Below are 21,100 nucleotides of genomic sequence, written 5' to 3'. Positions count from 1 at the left end.
CCACAACACTGCTGGTGACCAAGTACGAGTGCATCAGAAAGGACAAAGAAAAGTTTCCTCTCAGTATTCACGCCACAGGGTAATCTATTCTAAGGTACCCTAACACTTATCGTTTGAATGACAGCACCATCTGGCATGTGTTAAATCTCTCTAAGAGCAGGCTGAAAGAGCCCTAAACAAAATCACTACTTGAGTACGGTTATCCGATGCCAATACCCCAAACAGATACTGTGTTACCCACTGTGCCACCTACCGTGCCACCTGCAATGTCACTGCCTGTAAGTCTTCCAGAACCTCGAGTTGCCCAAGATGCACAGCTTTAGCAAGATGTGGAGTCATCAGAGTCGCGCCAAAGATTGTCGACCCTGACGTCACCACCTTAACCAACACATCAATCGGCAGGGCCTCAACAAGAGGGCTGTTGTCCGCGGTACCTGAAAGACTGCATATTAATTCTTTTTTGTTAAAAGGAAGAGAAATATAAATTATAATGTACTTTGTTCTGCGGTATGGCTCCAGGAGATGCCATCAAGACATATATAAGCACCCTCGCTAAGGCGTGGCATAAAGCTTTGTGTATCGTTTCTTTCACAGAGTGCTCAGTGCTGCACTTTGCAAACACTACAGTAACATTAACATTAACACTATAATCTCGCTAATGGTGAACTAAGCATGTGAGTAGAGTTACAGCTAAAGCGGAAAAAGTATACAGCTGACAACTGCGCTTGTGCTGTAACAATATGGAATATTAACTAGCCCGCTCCCACAGCTTGCAAGTACAGGTTCACTGCAAATATACCTCGGTTTAATGAAACTTGATTCTGTGAGGTACTATAGCTTTGATAACTGAATGACCATACAAGACTATGTATTTTTCACCTCAATAGTACAAAGAACAGTAATCGCCTACCTAAATAGAACATGGCTTCATTGCAACCCCTGCGCAAGTGGTAGCGTGGATCATATATGTGGAAATTTTCTGAACATGGTTCAAAGTGCGTGCACACGACAAAAAACAGTCACCAAAGGGGACGAGCTCCTCACCTTCTGAAAGATAGGCTGGTGGATGCCATGAGCGAACTCTGTATTGCACCGCATTTCGCACCACATATCCACCCAATACAGCAGTGTTCTTCTTGTAGCCACATCTCAAGCTATAGAGGAGGCATCAGGAGGGGAGGACACTTTTCACAATTATATTTTTAGTTCTGTTGAACATTGAATGGTGTTTCATCAATTATAATGCAAGTCTAAACAAGCTGTAAAACTTCCGAGACACACTGGTTCCTACGGCTCCTGGTGCAGCTCTAAAAGAATAGTTTGTGATGACTAAAACCTGTCCCATTCTATTGGCCTCTGTAGGTGAAGTGGGACATATGTAACACAATGGTTCAAGTGTCTTCAGCATCGATTATAAACGGATAGTTCAACTACAAAAACACAGGACAGCGCTCGTCCTGTGTCTTCTTATTTCTCTGTCTTCGTTTTTCGTGCTGTTTACCTTGAACAATGAATCGTTACTGACCTGCCCAATTTTCAATACTACTCAAAAACTAAAAAGTTTTGCTCTGACTTTTCTGCATCAATATTTTTTACTTAGGGAGTTTTTTTTGTTCTGCAGAAACTACACACTGATGTTGACTTGTTCTTACTGCTCTTGAGTCTAGCCATGTAATGAATGCCAAATTTCTTTTACTCAAGCCGACAAGGAAACTATCTTAAATATTCATTCGGCCAATTGATCTCTTAAATGTCATGCCAGTCATTATCAAAAGCTGACATGTTGCTAGAATAATAAATGCCAATGAATGGCAAGTGCTTTTTCTTCGCTTGAACAAGAATCCTTTGGCAAACGTCACTTCTTTTTTGGATGGGCTGTGGCGGCAGTCCTAACTGTGCTGCGTTCCTTTGTTAAGGCTGTCATGTTAACCTCTGCGAATACTTCAGGATGTCCACCAACCTGGAAAACCTGAAAAAGTCACCCTTCTGGAAAAGTCGGGGAATTCCTGAAAAATCTCGCCTGGTCATGCAAACTGACGGCAGTCTGTGAGATCGTCACAAAAATAGACATTACCATTGATCCAAGCTTAAAAAGCCACTCCTTTGTCTGCAACTACAGTGAACAGCAAGAAGATGTGTGAAAAAATTGAAAGCAGTGCGTAGCTCATGCTTCTTTGTGTAGACACGAAAGGATACACCTACCAAAGGAATATAATGTTTTCTTATGTTTCAGCACCCGCTACGAGAGCCTTGTTCACAATAATAGCCATGAGAAAGGTGCAGGGTATTTAAGTACGCCTAAGTATGTGACGCACTTAAATACCCTGCGCCTTTCTCATGTTGACGCAGCGAGCAATGAAAAGGAGAATGGTAGGTGTAACCTTAAGAGACAAGAAGAGAGCAGAGTGGATTAGGGAACAAACAGGGGTTAAGGATATCATAATTGAAATCAAGAAGAGGAAATGGACATGGGCCGGGCATGTAGCATGTAGACAAGATAACCACTGGTCAGTAAGGGTAACTAAATATATTCCTAGAGAAGGCAAGCAGGTTAGGGGGAGACAGAAGGTTAGGCGGGCAGATGAGATTAAGAAGTTTGCGGGTATAACTTGGCAGTAGCAAGCACAGGACCGAGTTGAATGGGGGAACATGGGAGAGGCCTTTGTCCTGCAGTGTACGTAGTCAGGCTGATGATGATGATAATGAAGTATGTGACATAAACACCGTGACTACATTGTCCGAATCGTCCCATCACTCCTGTTTAGCGTAAATGCAGTTGTCGGCATGTGTTGATATTCCAGCTGCAAGATTTTCTTTGGCCACAACACGTGCGCTTGACCAGTCAGTTTGGTAGCCTGTGAATTCCACTTGTTTAGCGAGGGCATATGAGGTCACGCATTGTTTCTTGGCATCATATTTGTGTTAAACTCTTTTTTTTTTTTTTTTTTTTTTGAAATCGGTGATCTCACCGATGTGTCACAATTGTGACAGCCTAAGGCGTTAAAAAAAAAGATTGTGGAAATTTTCGCTCGGCAAGTTAGCTTTCATGTTGGTACATTTACTATTTTGATGTCAGTTGCTTCTACATATCGCACAGTATATCTCACTTTCCAACCACAACATTACACACGTCAGTAAATTTGTGCATGTTTGTTTTCACCATGATTTCAGTTCGGCTTGAAGGCCTTCAGGTTTGGATAGAACTGCCATTATCAGAGTCGTGCCGGGCTATGTGATGCCTTTTATTATTATTATTATTATTATTATTATTATTATTATTATTATTATTATTATTATTATTATTATTATTATTTATTTATTTATTTATTGAAAATACCTTACAGGCCAGAAGGCATTGAGTAAGGGGGGTTACAGTGAAAAATCGCATGTAAATTTCAAAATAAAAACGGTACAATGTCGGTTAGTAATAACAAAAAAAAATTAACAAAGCAATAAGTCAGCAATACGTAAACATGGCGATGAAGTATATAAGAACACTCCGTGACATAAAAACCCTCGGAAAAGAAGTAAAAGAACGTCAAGATGAAATATTAAGGAAATGCGTCTGAACTTTTTGCCGAAACGTGTTGGGGTTGCTATCAGAGGCGATATCGTCGGGAAGATCATTCCACATGCGGATGGCTTGTGGTAGTGCGGATGTGTTGAACGCGTTCGTGTTTCCAAAAATGCGAGTGAAGCTGAGATGGTTATGTAATCTGCGTGACGTGTAGAGCGGGCGTTGAAGGTGCAACGACGATGTTTTGTTACTGTAGACGTACTTATGAAATAGGCATAACAAGGACACGTGACGACGAACATTTAATGCTTGGAGGGAATGATGGAGTTTAAGCTGAGTCACACTGGAATTGATGTCATAGTTTCTAGAAATGTAACGGGTGGCTCTGTTCTGGATTGTTTCCAGCATGTTAATTTGATACTGAGCGGAAGGGGACCAAACAGATGAGGCATATTCAAGTTGCGGGCGGACGAAAGTTAGGTAAGACATTTTGCGAATGTTAGTGGGACAACGACGAAGGTTTCGGCGTAAATACCCCAATGTTTTGGAGGCTTTTGCACAAACGTTAGTGATGTGATCAAACCAGGAAAGCCCTGGTGTAAGGTGGATGCCAAGATACTTGTAAGAAGTCGCCGTGGAGAGCCTGTCACATTGCATATGGTAAGTGAAGTTAGATATGACCTGTTTACGTCCAAAAGAAACAACTTTACACTTATTAGTATTCAACCTCATAAGCCAAGTGCTGCACCAGTTAGAAATAGTGTTCAGATCATCTTGAAGGATGGAGTGATCGTTAGGACAGTTTATAGGTCTGTAGAGCATGCAGTCATCAGCGAAGATTCTGATATGCGATGATATGTTAGTTGGGAGGTCGTTGATGTAGATAAGAAAAAGTAATGGGCCAAGAACGCTCCCCTGTGGGACGCCAGAAGAGACATACGAAGAGGGAGAGGAAGAATTATTAACGATTGTGAACTGCTTGCGAAGTGACAGAAAATTGCGTAGCCAAGATAAAGTGAGGGAGTCTAATCGGAGGGCAGATAATTTTGAAATAAGGCGACAATGGGCGACACGATCGAATGCTTTGGCGAAATCAAGAAATATGCAATCAGTCTGTAGGCCATTATTTATGTTGTAATGAATGTCTGTAGTGAATTCTAGTGAATTATTATTATTATTATTATTATTATTATTATTATTATTATTATTATTATTATTATTATTATTATTATTGGTGATGCAACAGCAAACGTCCTCAGCTACACACTTATTGCTGGTAGCTTGCGTTTCAAGGGTGAAGTTGGGTAACTTCATCTAAATTTTGCGTTTCAGTTTGTTGGGACGGTATGAATAAATCTGTTATTAGTTTTTAGCATTATGTTCATAGATGAGTACACAAGCGAAGGTAACCCACTCGCATCTGGGATGAATCTGTGGAATTGAGAGAGCTGTTGCGACCAGACAGATTCCTTGTCAGCACATATTTGAACACCATCACTTTAAACGCTACTCCTAACTTTTATTGCAGGCATCTGAGGACTTTGTCAAACTCCAAGTGACAGGGCCCAGAGAAATAAAACACCAACATGCATGTGCTCGTCATAGAAAAAGGAAAGAATGAAAGGAAAGAAAACTATGCGGTGCGGCTTTGTTCTTGTAAAGTTGTCAGTCGTTGTCAACGCATGGTGCACAGAATACATGAGTAGTATATAGTTATTATTTTTTGCTGAAGAGTATATATTAAAGGTGTACAATTTCGGTGGGGGTGCAAACCAATACTAAATACAGCAATCCACATTACATCAGATTCAATCCGATCAACATTCTAATAGTAAAGTCAGTAAGTACAGGTCGATCTAATCCAATCTAATCCAAATCCTAAGTGGCCTGTGCTGTAACCATTATAGTGAACTAGCATATACACCAGTGGCGGAACCGGCTCGGCTCGGGCATCTTGTTTTTATACACATGCCATGAGATGGTACCACTTTTATATTTCCTAGCAGCTTTGGCTGCGTTGTTGGACTATCCTGGGCTCCTTCAAACTTTCAGCTGCGGTTAATTTTAACTCGTGTGTTCACATTCTGCCAAACAGGCAACTTGTCTACTCTAACTCTCTGGCTCAGAGGTACCATTTTGGCCAGATATACGCATTTTCTTATATTTATGGCTCGCGCTCAGTACATTCTGAGAACGTGGGTACATTTATTTACTTATTCTATAATATATCCTGATTTTTTTTACCCCTCGTAGGTCTGTTTCCAGTGCATAGGTTTTTCAAGAAGGCGTAACAGTCATAGAATTTCCTTTAAATCATCGTGGAAAACCTGGAGAAGTCAGGGAATTTTGAAAAACGAAATTGGCAGACACCCTGAAAACTTTAGCACGACCCTGTTTTCACAATTAGAAAATAGTGAAAAGAGAGAGACAGGCTCATTTTTTCTTCAAAAAAATAAATAATTCTTCTGGTTGTTCACCTTCTGAGAGGCTATTTTACTGCCTTTGCTATCACTTATGGATACGCCTTCATTGCATCCCGTTACCTTGACAAAGGCAATATACGCCAAGTTGCTGATGAAAGTCTGCAAGCTTTGCTTTGTAGTTCGGATATTTTCTTATTTTCAGTCCGCAGTAACTTTTCCTGAATGACGTGCAGCTGAAGATCTCTGTTTACGCCACTCGCGATCACAAGCCTCGGGCACACAAAAAAGACATGATGCAGTTCTAATATATTTAGTGCACAAAATACCTTCTTTTGTTGTGCAATTTCAGAATGAAAATTGTGGATCACTGTTTGCTGCATTTTACTGGGAACAAGTACTACATACACAAGCCCAATGCAAAACAACGCAAACTGATCACAACTAGAAACACGTAGCTAGGGGGTGACATACTGGGCACGCCCCCTCCCCCCTCCCTCCGCAATTTTTTTTCACCATGGCATAGAGTGTGAAAAATGACCATTTCAAGGAGGTGCCCCCTCGAAAAATATTTCTGGCTATGCGCCTGTCTACATGTGCTCATGTGCCATTGTGTGACAGCAATGACAATGCATCAGCCTCCTCTGATGGGAGTGCTTGTGCCACATATGTGGTTTCTCTTTCATGCAAATATAGTGTACACACAGTCTTTATTTCCGTTGTAACTTTTATTTGTTTTTTTTTTTCTCCGCCCTTCCCTTGCATTTTCCTCTCTACCCAAGCTCTTGTATTCTGTTCTCTACGTTACTCCTGTTGGGGAACTGAAGAACACGAGGAGAATACGAAAGGACGAATGGTTTTTGTTGCTTTCTTTGCTGATAAAGCCGGCCCTTGCTTCTCCTACAGAGTAGGCTTGAGGGAGATATCAGCTTTATGCGCTGGCCTTTCTTTTTCACCTATCTTGCTTTATTCCTCCTCGTTGCAATTTGCTTTCGATTTGCTTTGAGTGTTTCCGCAGGCAGTCTCTTTTTTTATTATTCTTTTTTTTTTCCACTTGCTCTCCTGAATGCCCCTTTCAAGGCTGTTTCTTGCGCAGAATCCTTGTTGTTGTTGGTCGCTGTGATAGTTCGTCTTAACAGAAGAGGCCTGTTATGCGGTTTGTCTTAAGCAGACTTTTTCTTTTGCATTGAGCCTGTGGCAAACCAAACAAACACTCCGGTGTTGTTCATCTTAACAGAGTTCGTCTTAGCGGGTGTTTTTTGTAGTTTTCGAGTTACTACAATGTTTGATAGACCCTCATTGTCGTCTCAATATTGTCTAATGAATCAGTCATAAGTTCGGCTAGATTCTTGCATAAGGATATTCACAAGGGTACATTCGGCCCTTGTGAAATTTTTTTTATATATCTTGTACATTTTGTCTTGCTAACAACTTTTACAAAAAGTTAATTATAAAGATTCATATGATGTGCAGACGAATATGGAGAGTTTTACAGCACTCACTCATGTTTCAGGATCTAAAAGCAGAAAACGGAATGGTTATATCTTTATATGTTGTGAAATGGCACAGGAATGTCTGGCAGCAACTGTTCGAAAAATGAAAGCTGGAAAAATGGAGCTCGAAGCTAAAAAAAAAACGGACCTTATAAGACAGCTGATATTTATTTTTCATTGGAGAAATGCAGCTATCTTTAACTGTGATCTGTCCTCTTTTTTGATGGTTCAATGGGTGTGCAAGATACTGCACTCAGAGGCATCGCGGAAAGCAAGGTTATAGCGAGAAACCCGTGAAATTCAAGTTAGCACTTGTCCCCTTTGTCTGCTGTCTATCTTTGTGCACTTCAGCTGTTACAATAAGGAACGTGGGAGAAGCCTTTGCGCTGCAGTGTGCGTAGTCGGGCTGATGATGATTCTCTATGCTGATGCTGAAGGTCATGTCACTGATTTGGGATATGTGCATTCTATGATGATACACCTGTTCATTCTCCTGACAGCAAACTGGAGACTCGCACGGCAATGATCTGCACTTAATACTTATGCAGGCATGTGTTTTTGTGTGGAGCGCATACGGTCGGTAGAAGCCAAGCCACAAAAAAACTTGGCTAAGCTGACGCAATTACTGCTCAGGCGTCTTGCCAAGTGCATCATTTTCTCACTCTTCATAACCACAATGCACTCATCCTATGCTATTTTCTTTTTCGCCTTTCGGCCTCTGCTCCTTGTTTGTTTGCATTGTCTCCTCCTTCGTGATGCCTGCATCTTTGCTGGCACACCTCTGCTGAGAAACACACTCACTACCTCGCTCGTCTGTGGTATTTGCTGGCATTATAACTGGTCTATCTTTCTTATTTTGGGCAGCACAGTGAGCGGTATTCACATGCGTGGATTTTTGTGGGAGTGTATAAAAGGAAGTCTGAAAGACTATAACAGGTTATAATTGAGTGGTCGAGACTGTGTGTGAAACCTGAACTGCAGCCACATTCGAAGAACTGTTGCAACATTTGTCGCACAATGCGCTGGGGTGCAATGTAATTCTTAGCCAGGCATTTTAAGCTCCGTTGGTTATAGGATACTGCTGGGTCCCCACAAGAGTGTGTTGTGCACCAAAATGTGCCAAGTACTTACTGCTGCTGTTGATATCTGTAACAAGCGACACGCTTGAGTGCGCTGCCTCACCATGGATGATATGACAGCCAGCGTGATGCCTTGCAGGCTCCTCCTCTTCCCCACCACCAGAGACCCCCTGTCCTGAGCCGAGGTGCGTGTATTGCAGAGCTGTGGGGAGTACAAGCACGGTATTCACTGCAAAAATAGTCTGTTGCTGCTTTTACGCTGTCTACGCTCTAGTTGCACTATTTAGCTTATTTCAATGTCTGTGCCGATCTGCTAATTAATTTTTACCCAGCTTTTGGCCCTAGTGGGATGAGTGCCATGATCCCACTAGGTGCCATTGCTCTTTTGTTGTTTCGTGGTGAGCACAGTTAAAATGCTCAAGTGTGACTAGTTGTAGCTGTGTGCAGTAGCATTCAATTTGAGTTGGAACATGGTGGCCATGGTTGAAAGGTCCTCAACAAGCCTATACAGTTATGCCAGCAAATGTAAAATTGGTTTTGGAAATTGCAGTAGTCAAAAAAGTGCTTATGGCACTGATTGTCTGCTGTGTCAGCACTACTGCGCAGTGTCAGCACTGCTCTGACCATGTAACTCATGTTGGGTGCATCTGTGCCTAATATATCATGTACTTTCAAGAGCTCTTTTTGACATTTTATTGACTGGAATAAATTTGTGAGTAAGGTGTAATTCTGTTTTCCATCTCTCGGGGAACAGAAGGTTGGCTGAAGTATCATACTCGCATAATAGCCACACTTTCTTCCTGAAAATCAGCTACAAGTTGAATATGCGCCTACTACACGGAGCAAAATTTCCTAAAATTTTATTTTTGCCTACAGCATAAACCATTGATAATATATACATCCCCAAAGTCACGAATATCTCCTCAACGGCCGACAGAACCTTCTTCATAAGCTACACTAGCGCTAAACGTGTTGAGCATGCAGCCTTGCATGTACGAGAATGGAGGTATGCGATGCGGTGTACACTCAAATTTACAAAATTTAACATTGAAAGACACGAGTTGCCAATGAAATGAATGCAGAAAATTAAAAAACTACGATAAGAAAGCACCATTGGCAAAATCCATCAATTACGTTTCAAGCTGCCTAAATTATGCGCATTGCCATGTCCGAACTTTTGTGTGCTAGTGGTACCTATCGTTTTCACGGCTCGCACCCCATAGCCATGACATTGCAACCGAATTGTGACCCAGCATTCGAGGTTGTTACAAGCACCACCCAAGCCCCTTTCCTTCTAGTAGAGCCACTGGAAAGGGTTACGTTGATTTCACACTAAACTGCAACTTTGATCGACTGCAAGCGCCACCGAAAAGTGACAAACGCTGATAAGGCCTGGCCTGCGAACATGTTGTCACGGAAACTTTGCACAAGACAACATGAAGATTGGTCGTTGAAAAGATAGCACTCAAGCACCAATCCAAGAGCAGCACGCATTAAGGCCGTTTCACATGACCCAAGAAGTAGCAATTTTCAGTCTGGAGGCTCGCCAGGCATTCTGGCACAGCGTGGTGCGATTTCAGCAAATTTATTAGTTTTTGGTGCAGTTGTTGCACCTCTGTAAAGCTACCTTGCATCTTGTGAGTGCATAATTTTTTAAGATCCGCTTCCATGGCCGACATCGTGATTCCTCTTTTTACTATTTTCAAATGTGCATATTTAAAACGTAACAAGTCCTTATTTGTCCACGAATGGCACCAACACACATGACGTTCACAATACTCTAGCCTTAATTCTAAAAACTGTAAAACGCCTTTCTGTGTGAGCTCAAATGTATTAACAAGACCTTGTCTATGTTGCCTAAAATAATCGAAAAACTTAGTCACCGAATCTTGGTCTAGAGATGATAAAACCAAAAAAAGATCATCGACGTACCCGAAAACCTTTACAATCTTTTTCACGCTAAAACCTTTTCTTATAGAGCAATCCACATTTGCTTCAAAAATAACTACAAGTAGAGGTGCCAGGCAGCGCCAGATGCATATGCCGCTAAGGTACAAATATGGCTGGTCATCAAAAACGACAAAAGTGATTTTAGATAATCCTCTAAAAGGGTCAAGAAATTGCTCAAAAAAGCACTAACAAAATTCTGGAAAGGCACAGCCCCATAGTCTTCAATACCGACATAAGATCATGCAGGGGTACAGAATAAAACAAATGCCCCGCCGTGGTGGTATAGGGACTAAGGCACTCGGCTGCTGACCCGCAGGTCGCGGCATCAAATCCCGGCTGCAGTGGCTGCATTTCCGATCGAGGCGGAAATGTTGTAGGCCCGCGTGCTCAGGTTTGGGTGCACGTTAAAAAACCCCAGGTGGTCGAAATTTCCGGAGCCCTCTATTACGACATCTCTCATAATCATATGGTGGTTTGGGGAAGTCAAACCCCACATATTAATCAGAATAAAACAAATCTTCTATGTCAACTAAGAAACCATACCCCGCATTAGTACTCCTACTCAAGAACTGCACCACATCTGCATTTTTCGTACGAAATGGATCATTGTACACTAGCGACTTCAAATTCTTCTGCAAAAACAGGCTAACATTTTTGTTGCCAGCACACCAGTTTACTGACGACTGTTCTAGAAGGTACTTCTGTCTTATGGGCCTTGGCCGTGAGAAACACAAAGAGTCGCCTCTGCTATTCTCTATGCTTTTCGCTAGCGAAAGAATTGTTAATTTAAATTCTTTTACAAAAATCACGAAATTTAGTTTTCTCAGAAACTTCCCACTTTCCAACAGGAACAAAGTTTTTGACACAGTCTGCAGAGCTTTCTAATTAAAAATGCCTTTACAAGAAAGCTTCCCCTCTTTATCAGTCTGTATGAGGCAGAGGTCTTTCGCTCTCAGAAAGGACAATGCACACCAAACACCACCATCTGAATGCCGGGGTGGGCCTTTTGGCACCAACTTGACTATGCCCTCAGGGCTTCACTTGAGAAGTGATCTTTCTATTTATTGCAATCAGATCATCCACAGGAACATGCGAAGTCCCACGACGAATGCCTACTTGAGGGTGTAGCAAGTTCAGACAAGTCTGTGCAAAAAGACAGGAAAAAAAGTGTAATTTTAATTTCTTGTTTTTTTTTGTAAGACAAGAGAAAGAATAAAATGAGGGAAAGGCAGGGAGGTTAATCAGAAATAGGAGCATCCAGTTTGCTGCCGGATGTCAATGAAAGTATACATATACGGAAGTATAATTTAATGCCGACAAAAGTATACGGGATATTATTAGGAGTAAATTTAATGTAAATGTGAAGAAAGAAAAGTGGACGAAAAGATGACTTGCTGCCGGCAGGGACCAAACCTGCGGCTCTCAAATAATGTGTCCGATTCTCTGTCAGTGAGCCATGCTGATGGTGATCCCCCTGTCCGCTTTACAGGGCATAGATGTGTATTGAAACTAAACAGCGTGAATCAGTACCACCAGTAGTCAAGTCTCTACCTTGTTTCTCTGTTGGAGTCGCGTAGCATGCGATCTTTTTGCGAGCTGGCATCTCACTAATAGTTGCTTGAATACTCCTTGGGGTTTGAAGTAGTAGTATGCAAGGGATAGCTGGAGTCTCCTACAGGCAAACTTGATGCCTTCAAGTAGTATGCAAGGGATTATTGGTCAGCTATCCGCTTATAATGATATCGTGTACTACGTAACGGTGAAAGGGAAAAGAGTAATGTTCCACACTCTCCGTGAGGGCTACTGGCATTGCTGGAGGACACTCCCACGTTTAAGGGGGCACACTGGTCTTAAAAACTTTTTTTTTTGCTTTCCAATCAACTTTGATGAAACTCCATGGGCTTGTTCAGTTTTTTTTTAGCTGATTTCAAATATCCAATTAGTTTTGATGTAAGCTAATTAGTTCCCGAGATAATTAAAAATCTTTCGTGATTGTTCTTGAGAACAATAGAAAAAAAACTAGTCAACAAAAAATTACCAGCATGGCATGAATAGATACTAGAAGTTGTGGAGAATGAAATGACGGAAGCAGTTTTTTTGTCTGGCAATCACACATGCAAGTTTACATCAATTCTAATTTCTCAATTTAAAGTATGCCTGCTAACCAGTTATTTAAACAATTATTTAAACGTGAATTGCAAAATCTGTTTCCCTTACTTCAAGGTTTAAACATTCAGCTTGACAATGCAAAAGAAATTATCTTTCTAGCTGCACCGCATGCCGAGATGTACCTCTCAAGAATTTCCTAAACGTCAAAAATATGCATTTTGAGAAAATGGCAAAAAACACAACGGTGCCATCGTGAACTTTCTTACAGCGCAACACCAGAAAAAATACAGGACAGGGAAGGAGTAGAACAGAAAGAAAAGACGGCGCTGTGAAGGTTCGGGTTAACACATAGAAAAGAGCCCTGGGTACTAGAAATATATTTCAGCGCCGTCTTTTCTTTCTGTTCTACTCCTTCCCTGTCCTGTATTTTTTCTGGTGTTGCGCTGTAAGAAAGTTCACGAAGAATCCTAACCAACTGGCCCGACTTACCGTCTTACTACAACGGTGCCATGTTTAATGTAAACGGTAAAACATTCTGTACATTTTTACAAACGTACATTTTACATTTACATTTACAAACGTACATTTTTACATTCTGTACATTTTTATATTCTGTACATTTTTACATTCTGTACAAACGGCTTTGCTTTGCTCTCGCCGTCAACGCGCGGCGAGCTCCATGCCACCGACACATCGCCGCAGGTCGCGCACGTAAGCACTAGCTTTACGACAAGGCCGTACTCCCTGTCCTCTTTGCCGATGTTTACATCACCGGAGCACAATTTGCACTTCACTGCACGCATCAGTTTGTTCACCTGGTCCAAACTCACGATCAAAAACCGTGTTTCGTCCAGCGGCGTGGCTGCGATATCGGCTAACAGGCCGCACTTGCGTTGTGTTGCTCCAGTTGAAGCGAGCTCTTGCAGCTTGTTTTCGGCGTTGCGACGCACCTCTGCCACTTCTAACGGGTGCAGCACTGCTGTGTCAAGACGAACACGGCCGCTGCCGGATGCGTTATCTTGAGCGGACGGCGGCGGAGGTTCTAGGCCTATGTTATCAGGGGCCTCGCCGCTGGCCACGGAAGGTGGGTCGCTTGCTCGTTCAGCGCTCCTCGCTGACACGGAACGGCCTTTGAAGTTCTCGAGGAGCGACTTCTTTCTTTTTTTGCCGTACTGATTCCTTGTGTGGAATTTTCTTCCGGTTTTCCACATCGCGCGCGATCCTTGGCTAATCCGTCGTTCTCAGTCCGAGCAATATGGCGCCTGACTGCGCCGCCGACGGCGCGAAGCAGGCGACACACGCCGCTTGCGGCCAATCGCGTTGCGCTGTTTAGTCACGTGCGCTCGCCGGCGAATAGGAACGCGTATTTTTCCTTTTTTTTGGCGCGTGTTTTCTACTCTACCAATGAGCGGACAGGAGCCAGAGTGGCGGGAAATTGAAGACCGAAGACCGCGCTTTCAAATGAGACCTAGATCACTGCGATACTGCCCGTGGCGCAGCTGCGGGGAATTATTGAAAAATTGCCATTTTGGCGTCAGAATCTCGCCAAATCGGGCCCGTACGGCTTTTATAAGTAGCTGTTACTGTTCAAGTACCAACTTTTCGGAGGAAAAACTGAGCAAACTAATAGAAAAATACCTGTAGATTTCAAAAATGACATCTAAAAAAAATGAGTTTTTGGGCAATTTTTCGGCCCCAAAGACCAGTGTGCCCCCTTAATTAAGTGCACATGCATAGGTTGGACAGAGGGATGACCGCTGCCCTAGCTCAGTTAATAAACCACCGGACGCACTATTTGAAAGTCGCAGCTTTGGCGCTGACGACCGGCAAGTATGTTTTCGTCGATTTCCTTTTCTTCACATTTACATTACAATTATTACAAATAATACCCCCATACCCTTTCTGTCATTGTAGTCCGTTAGCTCTCATTGCTGTAATTATCATAACTTTAGCTGAATTGTGAAGATATTTTTCAAAGTGAGCAAGTGAAAGAGTACATGATGCGGCAGCTCTGGCATCTTCCTTCGGACAATAGTATTAGCGAAAGGTGAGTAGAAACGGACGTGTCTCTGTTGCGTGTCTTCGTCATTATCATTTGCACAAGAAAATAGAATTCCTGCCAATGAAACATTGCCACAAGTTATCAGACTTCGCAATGCTGTAGTGCAAATTTTTCAGTATACTGAGCGACACGATTTTTGCAAAGGCTTATTGCGATACTACAAACATGGGTTCCCCATGTCACTCTTGACTACAGAGGCAGAAACGCTCATGCAGGAAAAAGAAAAAAAAAAATCCACCAAGTGGGTGGATGCTGTACAGGACATAGTGAGGCCTGCGGTGGTCCCGTATATGCGTCGGATCTCCCATCAGCTCAAGAAAGTGTCAGGCAGACATGAAGTCACTATGCCACTGTGTCCTGAACAAGCTTTCCAAGCTATGCTTCCGCATGTGCGGCATGAGCAGAGGAGGTTGCAAAATCCAACACGGTGTGGCCTACATTTTGTGTGCTGTCGGCATGGTTTATGCAATCCTGGTCTCGTGCGATAAGATCTATGTCTGTAAAACTGGAAGCTGCATCAACGAGCTGCTCAGGAAACACTCACAAAAGATTAACAAAAATGCAGATAAAAGAGCCCATCTTGTGTCTCGTGTTAACGGTTGCTGCAATTGTGAGGCCCCATTTGAACGAACGTCTCTCCTTGGCAAGAGCAACACTGAGCATGCACTGCTGGCTTTGGAAGCCTATCATATCAGAAATAGTGATCATTTTTGCAAAAGTGACACGTCTCAGTCCCTGCGCCCATCTGAGTTTGAATTCATGTCTTTGCATATGTAATACGCTGCTTCATTTTTCAACTCTGATTACTCTTTTGTGCGTCTTTTTTTGTATAGTGCATGGCGCATGTGGGATAAGGCTGCCAAGGAGGTGTATATGCATTGACGATTCCCCAAATGAAGTCATTTGATAGTCAGCGCTTGTATGTGTCGTCTTTCTTCGTGGTGTGCCTGTATTTGCGCTGTAAGAGTACCTCTATCATTGTTCTATATCAGCGGCGTGTCCTATGTCGGCAGCTGTACGCTTCTGTTCTTGCGCTTGAGGTTGCATCTCCAGTGAATCCAACAATGCTCACTAGATGGTTGCCACCACCCAAGGTGTTCCTTCCCCCTTTCTTCTTTTTCTTTTACCCGGCTGTGACACAATATCAGAGGATACAGCTTCAGAGGATACAGCCACATATCATCATCATCATGATCATCATCATCATTGGTTTTCGATGGTCCATGTGCTCGCCTCCTTGAAGTGGATTTGAATGAAAGAGAAGTGACGAGAAACGTCTTGGTAACTGTATCTCTCTGAGGTGGTCACCTCAACAATGCCTCATGGGGTATGGCTAGTGGGGTAGAGAAAGGAATGTGAGAGAGAAAAAGAGGAGAGTGTTAGTGGTGCTCGGTCTGGGCTGCACGCGAACACGCGCCGCCAGGAGAAGAGTAAAAAAAAACGTCGAGTGAGCTCACCAGGGCGACGATCGTCACTTCCTAGGCACAACAGCACGTGACAAGTTCCTACAATGGGTGTTAGGCACGGGTACTGATATCCTCCCAAGCCCTCTCGCCTGCCTGCTCTCAACCCGTTAAAGGACGCCTGGTAGCTCCACATCTGCCATTTGTGAGCATTAAGCCTTTGACTCATGGCAGCGACCAGTATGGCATAAAGAGGCAGGTGGTTAACGTGCCGATCGACGTGGCCAGCACTGTACACCGCCAGTTGGGCAACGTGCTTAACAACGCTGTCTTCGACATACACATTATGCGCTGGCTCGTTAACAAGTCCTGCGATAGAAATTGTCTCGCCAAGAAACGTCTCGTGCACCTCCGAGCAAGCTCCTCTAGCATCTTTCACTTAGTGGATATGGCAGTGATTTCTTTGCTTTGCCCTCGCTTCAGTTAACATAAGGGGGCAACGAATTGCAATGACACAAATGCGGTACAAAACTGCTGATCACAGCCGAGTTCGGGTGGGCCTATTATGCGCGGAAATTTTTGAAAATTGTTTTCTTGTGACCAAACTGAGGGTGCACCTTTATGCGAGTGCGCCGATTATACTGTCACGGGAAGGAGACTGACTCAGAGGGGTAGTCACCGATGTATTTACAGCCGGTTAGGCGAGCAGCGCCAGCCACACAGATTAGCTCGTGCCAGTCTATCTGCTTTCTCTTCTTCAGCAGCTCCATGCACTGGCACATAGCATGACCCCCGGCGGCGGAGGCACCGTACCAGTTCTTTAAAGGTCGTTATCTGACGCATTATTGTAGGGCTTGATCCGCGAGACGTGTACGATATCACTGGACCGCATAGTAGATGATGATGGACAGATGGGGCTGATCTCGTAGGTGACAGGTGTTACTTGACGCAATATACGGTAGGGTCCCGTGTAATGAGACAGAAGTTTTTCGGATAGGCCCAGCCGACGATGAGGAGACCAGAGTAAATTGCGGGTACCAGGAGCAAAATGTACGTTTCTATGTTCCGCATCGTACCGACGGCATTGGTTGGTTTGCGACGCCATCAGCCGAGCGCGAGCGAGCTGACGGGCATGATCGGCTCGCGCAATCGCGTCGCGGGCATACTCGCTGGTGGACGAGGTGTGAGCCGAGATGACTGTGTCCAGTGGCAAAGTCGGCTCTCTTCCGTACAATAAGTAGAACGGCGAAAAGCCCGCTGTGTCGTGACGGGATGAATTATACGCGAAAGTTGCGTAGGGTAAGGCAATGTCCTAGTCTCGGTGGTCGGGCGACACGTACATAGCGAGCATATTTGTTAAAGTTCAGTTAAATCGTTCCGTGAGGCCGTTTGTTTGAGGGTGGTTAGCGGTTGTCAGTGTGTGTTGCGTGGAACCAGAACGCAGAATGTCGGCGATGACTTGGGATAGAAATGTACGGCCACGGTCTGTGAGAAGCTGTCTCGGAGCACCGTGAATCAATATAACGTCCCGTAACAAGAAGTCAGCGACGTCGGTTGCACAGCTGGTCGGTAGAGCTCGCGTAATAGCGTAGCGTGTCTGTAATAACGGCTATCCATTTGTTTCCCAATGTGGATGTGGGAAAAGGACCAAGCAGGTCTAACCCAACACGGTAAAATGGTTCCGCGGGTATGTCAATTGGTTGAAGATGGCCAGCGAGTAGCAGCGACGGCGTCTTACGACGTTGGCATAGGTCACACGTGGCAGCGTATCGGCGTACTGAACGAGCAAGGCCTGGCTAGAAAAAACGGCGCCGGACGCGCTCGTACGTGCGGGATACACCAAGGTGTCCAGCCATGGGAGCGTCGTGAAAATCGGTGAGAACACAGCGGCGCAAATGCTTAGGCACAACAATGAGAAGGTCGGGCCCGTCTAGTCGGAAATTGCGACGGTATAGCACACCCTTTTGAATGACAAAGTAGCGGACGGAAGCATCATTTGTGGAGGATTCGATACGGCTGATGATGTCAAGCAGCTCTGGATTACGCTTCTGTTCTTCTGTTCTGTTCTGTTTATATACCGAATAAGTTCGGTATATAAAGTTTGAGTTCATCAAGGATGTGACCTCCCTCAATAAAATGCAGTGCATTGGTAAGCATTTTGCTGTGTGAACTAATACAGAAAGGCGGGCTAATTGGTTTGGTTGCATACTGAAAATTTAATGCATACAACATGAGGACACAGATGAAAAGTTCACAAGGACCAGCGCAGACTATGAAATGACCTTTATTCAATAAGAATACAGGATATATACTCGTTACAGCAGCTTATGATCACTGTGCATGAGCAGAGCAGCATAGTACATTCCTTTGCATGCAATACGAAGAACATTATGTAATGATCCGGAGAAGTGCCACTACTTAGGGGGACACTGTAGGCCGCTGCTATCAACTTTGGGCAGTTAGGCGAGGTATAACTGTTCCTTTGCATACAAATAATAAAATAACACATTTAAGAGAGACGCTGCAATATCACATCACGTTCAGCGATTCAATTTTGTTCTCATTCAGCAATACAGATGGGTGACTGACACTCATGTCTTGAATTCTAGAGATACACCTGGCTTCTACATTTTCTCTTATCAGATTAGGGTGAACATAAAGATTGATTAACTGTTTGACTAACTCTCTCATCAGTTTGACCAACTCGCCTCATACACAGTGAACATGATGTGCTGTAACGATTATGTATTGTGTTTTCTAATTGATAAATGTTCAGTTCATAGCCGGCGCTGGTCCTTGTGAACATTTCGTTTGCGTCCTCGTGTTGCATGCGCTAAAGTTTCAGTATGTGTGCGCATGATTCCTACTTAAGTCAACAGGCAAGCCCTAAGCCCTATACCTGCCATGCATTTAGGCAAAGTTTATGGATCTTTTTCTCCATAACCATGAGAGATACAGTAATTATTTTAGTACCATTGAGATGCCCAACCGCGGTGGTCTAGTAGTAGTGGCTAAGGTACTCGGCTGCTGACCCGCAGGTCACAGGATCGAATCCCGGCTGTGGCGGCTGCATTTGCGAGGGAGACGAGAATGCTGTAGGCCCGTGTGCTCAGATTTGGGTGCACGTTAAAGAACCCCAGGTGGTCAAAATTTCCGGAGACCTCCATTACTGCGCCTCTTATAATCATATGGTGGTTTTGGGATGTTAAACCCCACGTGTCAATCAACTATCATTGAAATCATGAGCCATTCTTCTTCATACTAAAGCATATTTAGCACTGAAAGTCGTAATGTTAATTTTTTTGTAAATGTTTTGTCTCAGGTACCTAATTAGCATTGGATAATAGCGATTAGATGTTGTATTGTAGAAGAGCACTTCCTCACACAACAATAATTCTGCTTCACCATATTCCCTATTACGTTATTGAAATACTGGCCAAAAACTGTAATTCTAGATACTGTGGGTGCTCAGAAAAAGGAACACAAGTACAGTCGAGCCCGCTTATAACGAACCTGAGCGTGACACGGCATCCGTTAGCTCTATTCCGAAGTTCATAGTAAATGAAACACAGCTTTTAAAAAAAGTTGCGAGTGAAAACACAAATTTTTTAGCCCCAAAAAGTTCGTAATGCACGTGTTTCGAAGAGCAGAAGCGATAAGGGAGGTCTCGAGTTCATTTAAAACGGCAGGGTGCTCGTTTGCCGAGGCTCGTGGCATAAGCTGCATGAAGCACTGACTGCAAAGTTCCGTCGTTCTCGCAATCCGATTCCTCCAAATTGCTCTCGCCACGTACTTCATTGACAATGCCCTAATCCGTGCACGGTTCCGCAGTGTCAGCATCATCATCGGCCGTAAATAAACCATCGCAACAGATGTCCCACCCACTCTCCCAGGTCGGAGTCGATGACGCGCTGCCACAATTCACCGCCGCAGTGGTCCTGTTCGGAAGCTTCAGGCTTGGCATCGGGCCCGGCGTCAACGAAGTCGGCCTCGCGAAAACAGTTTCGCGCGAATGTAGCCGTCACCGCCACCCACAAAATATTCACCATCTCCACAGATGAATACCGGGACGCCCGAAGCGGCAAATTGGCTGCCAGGTGGTCAACAGCTATGAGCAAGCGCTCCGCAACGCTGCACCTAATGCGCTGATTACACTCAAGCCAAGCGGTCACACTTTCGACGTTTTGAGCGGCAAGAAAAAGCGTGCTAGTCCTCCCGTCGGCCATCATGACCACACACGCTCACCAAGAGTGAGCAAGACGCGCACACACAACACACATCCCAAAAGGCGTAGAACAGCTTTGGGCTCGTTTCCAGTCAGAAAACGAAACTAATTCGAGCCAGCGTGGCGGGCGTCGCGGAGCAGTGGAGACGGGCGAAGGGATTGTGATCAAGAGAGGAGAGAAGACTTGCAATAGAAGGGCAAGGAGTTGCGACAAGAAAGGAGGATGCGGCGGGAGGGCGACCTTGAAAACCAAAACACACGGGAAGGAGGCAGGTTGGGTAGCTTGCTTGAAAGGTCCGCGAAACTCGCACGTAGAAAAACTTGGAAAGAGTGCATGGTCGCCTGAATTGGTGTGCGCGGCGGTGTTCAAAGAATCGGCGGCTGTGGTCAAAAAATCGTTTTGTTGCGCCGGCGGGTTTGCGTGGCCTCACGAACTTTCATATTTCCATATTTCGCGATTTGTGCCGCGCAAATTAACAGCCGTTTTCGCGCTTCCGCATGCACGCAGAAGGCATGCTGAGCCGAGTGCGAAGTGAGCGAGAACAAGTCCTAAACACGAAGCAAATCGCAAATTATCAGAGTCCGTGAAGTAGCGTACGCGCGTGCTTTAGACGCAGACTATCGGATACAGCCGGTGGCCGACGATGTTGGCAAATGGTCTGGTCACTCCAGGCCGGCGACGCCAACAACAGTACCAGCGATGAAAACCGACCGGTTTTCGAAAGATCGGTGGCAGTGTGAAAACACGGGCCTTGTCTGGCGATGCGGGGTGCTCAAGAGTAGCGGGGGTCGACAAGGACGGAGGGGTGCGTAAAGAAAGCGGTCGGGGAGAGCGGCAACTA

General features: G+C 44.3%; 1 protein-coding gene across 6 annotated transcripts in view; it reads left to right on the top strand.

Annotated features, from left to right (window-relative positions):
• Nucleotides 1-21,100, top strand: part of Exn (Ephexin) — a 191,481-nt gene that overhangs the window by 123,952 nt on the left and 46,429 nt on the right. For 3 of the 6 annotated variants that reach the window (XM_037419966.2, XM_037419959.2, XM_075890922.1), the window contains exon 10: nt 8,649-8,694. The exons of 1 other annotated variant lie outside the window; for it this stretch is intronic. In XM_037419966.2, coding sequence (XP_037275863.1) covers nt 8,649-8,694 — 46 coding nt within the window. Of the gene's footprint in view, nt 1-8,648; nt 8,732-21,100 lie in introns of all 6 variants that reach the window. 2 more of the 6 variants (XM_075890920.1, XM_075890923.1) reach the window with 1 other exon arrangement.

Source organism: Rhipicephalus microplus, chromosome 3 (genome assembly GCF_043290135.1).
Source record: "Rhipicephalus microplus isolate Deutch F79 chromosome 3, USDA_Rmic, whole genome shotgun sequence".
NCBI classification, from domain to species: Eukaryota; Metazoa; Arthropoda; class Arachnida; order Ixodida; family Ixodidae; genus Rhipicephalus; species Rhipicephalus microplus.
The sequence above is the reverse complement of the archived record's forward strand: the minus strand, read 5'-3'. Positions and strand labels throughout refer to the sequence as shown.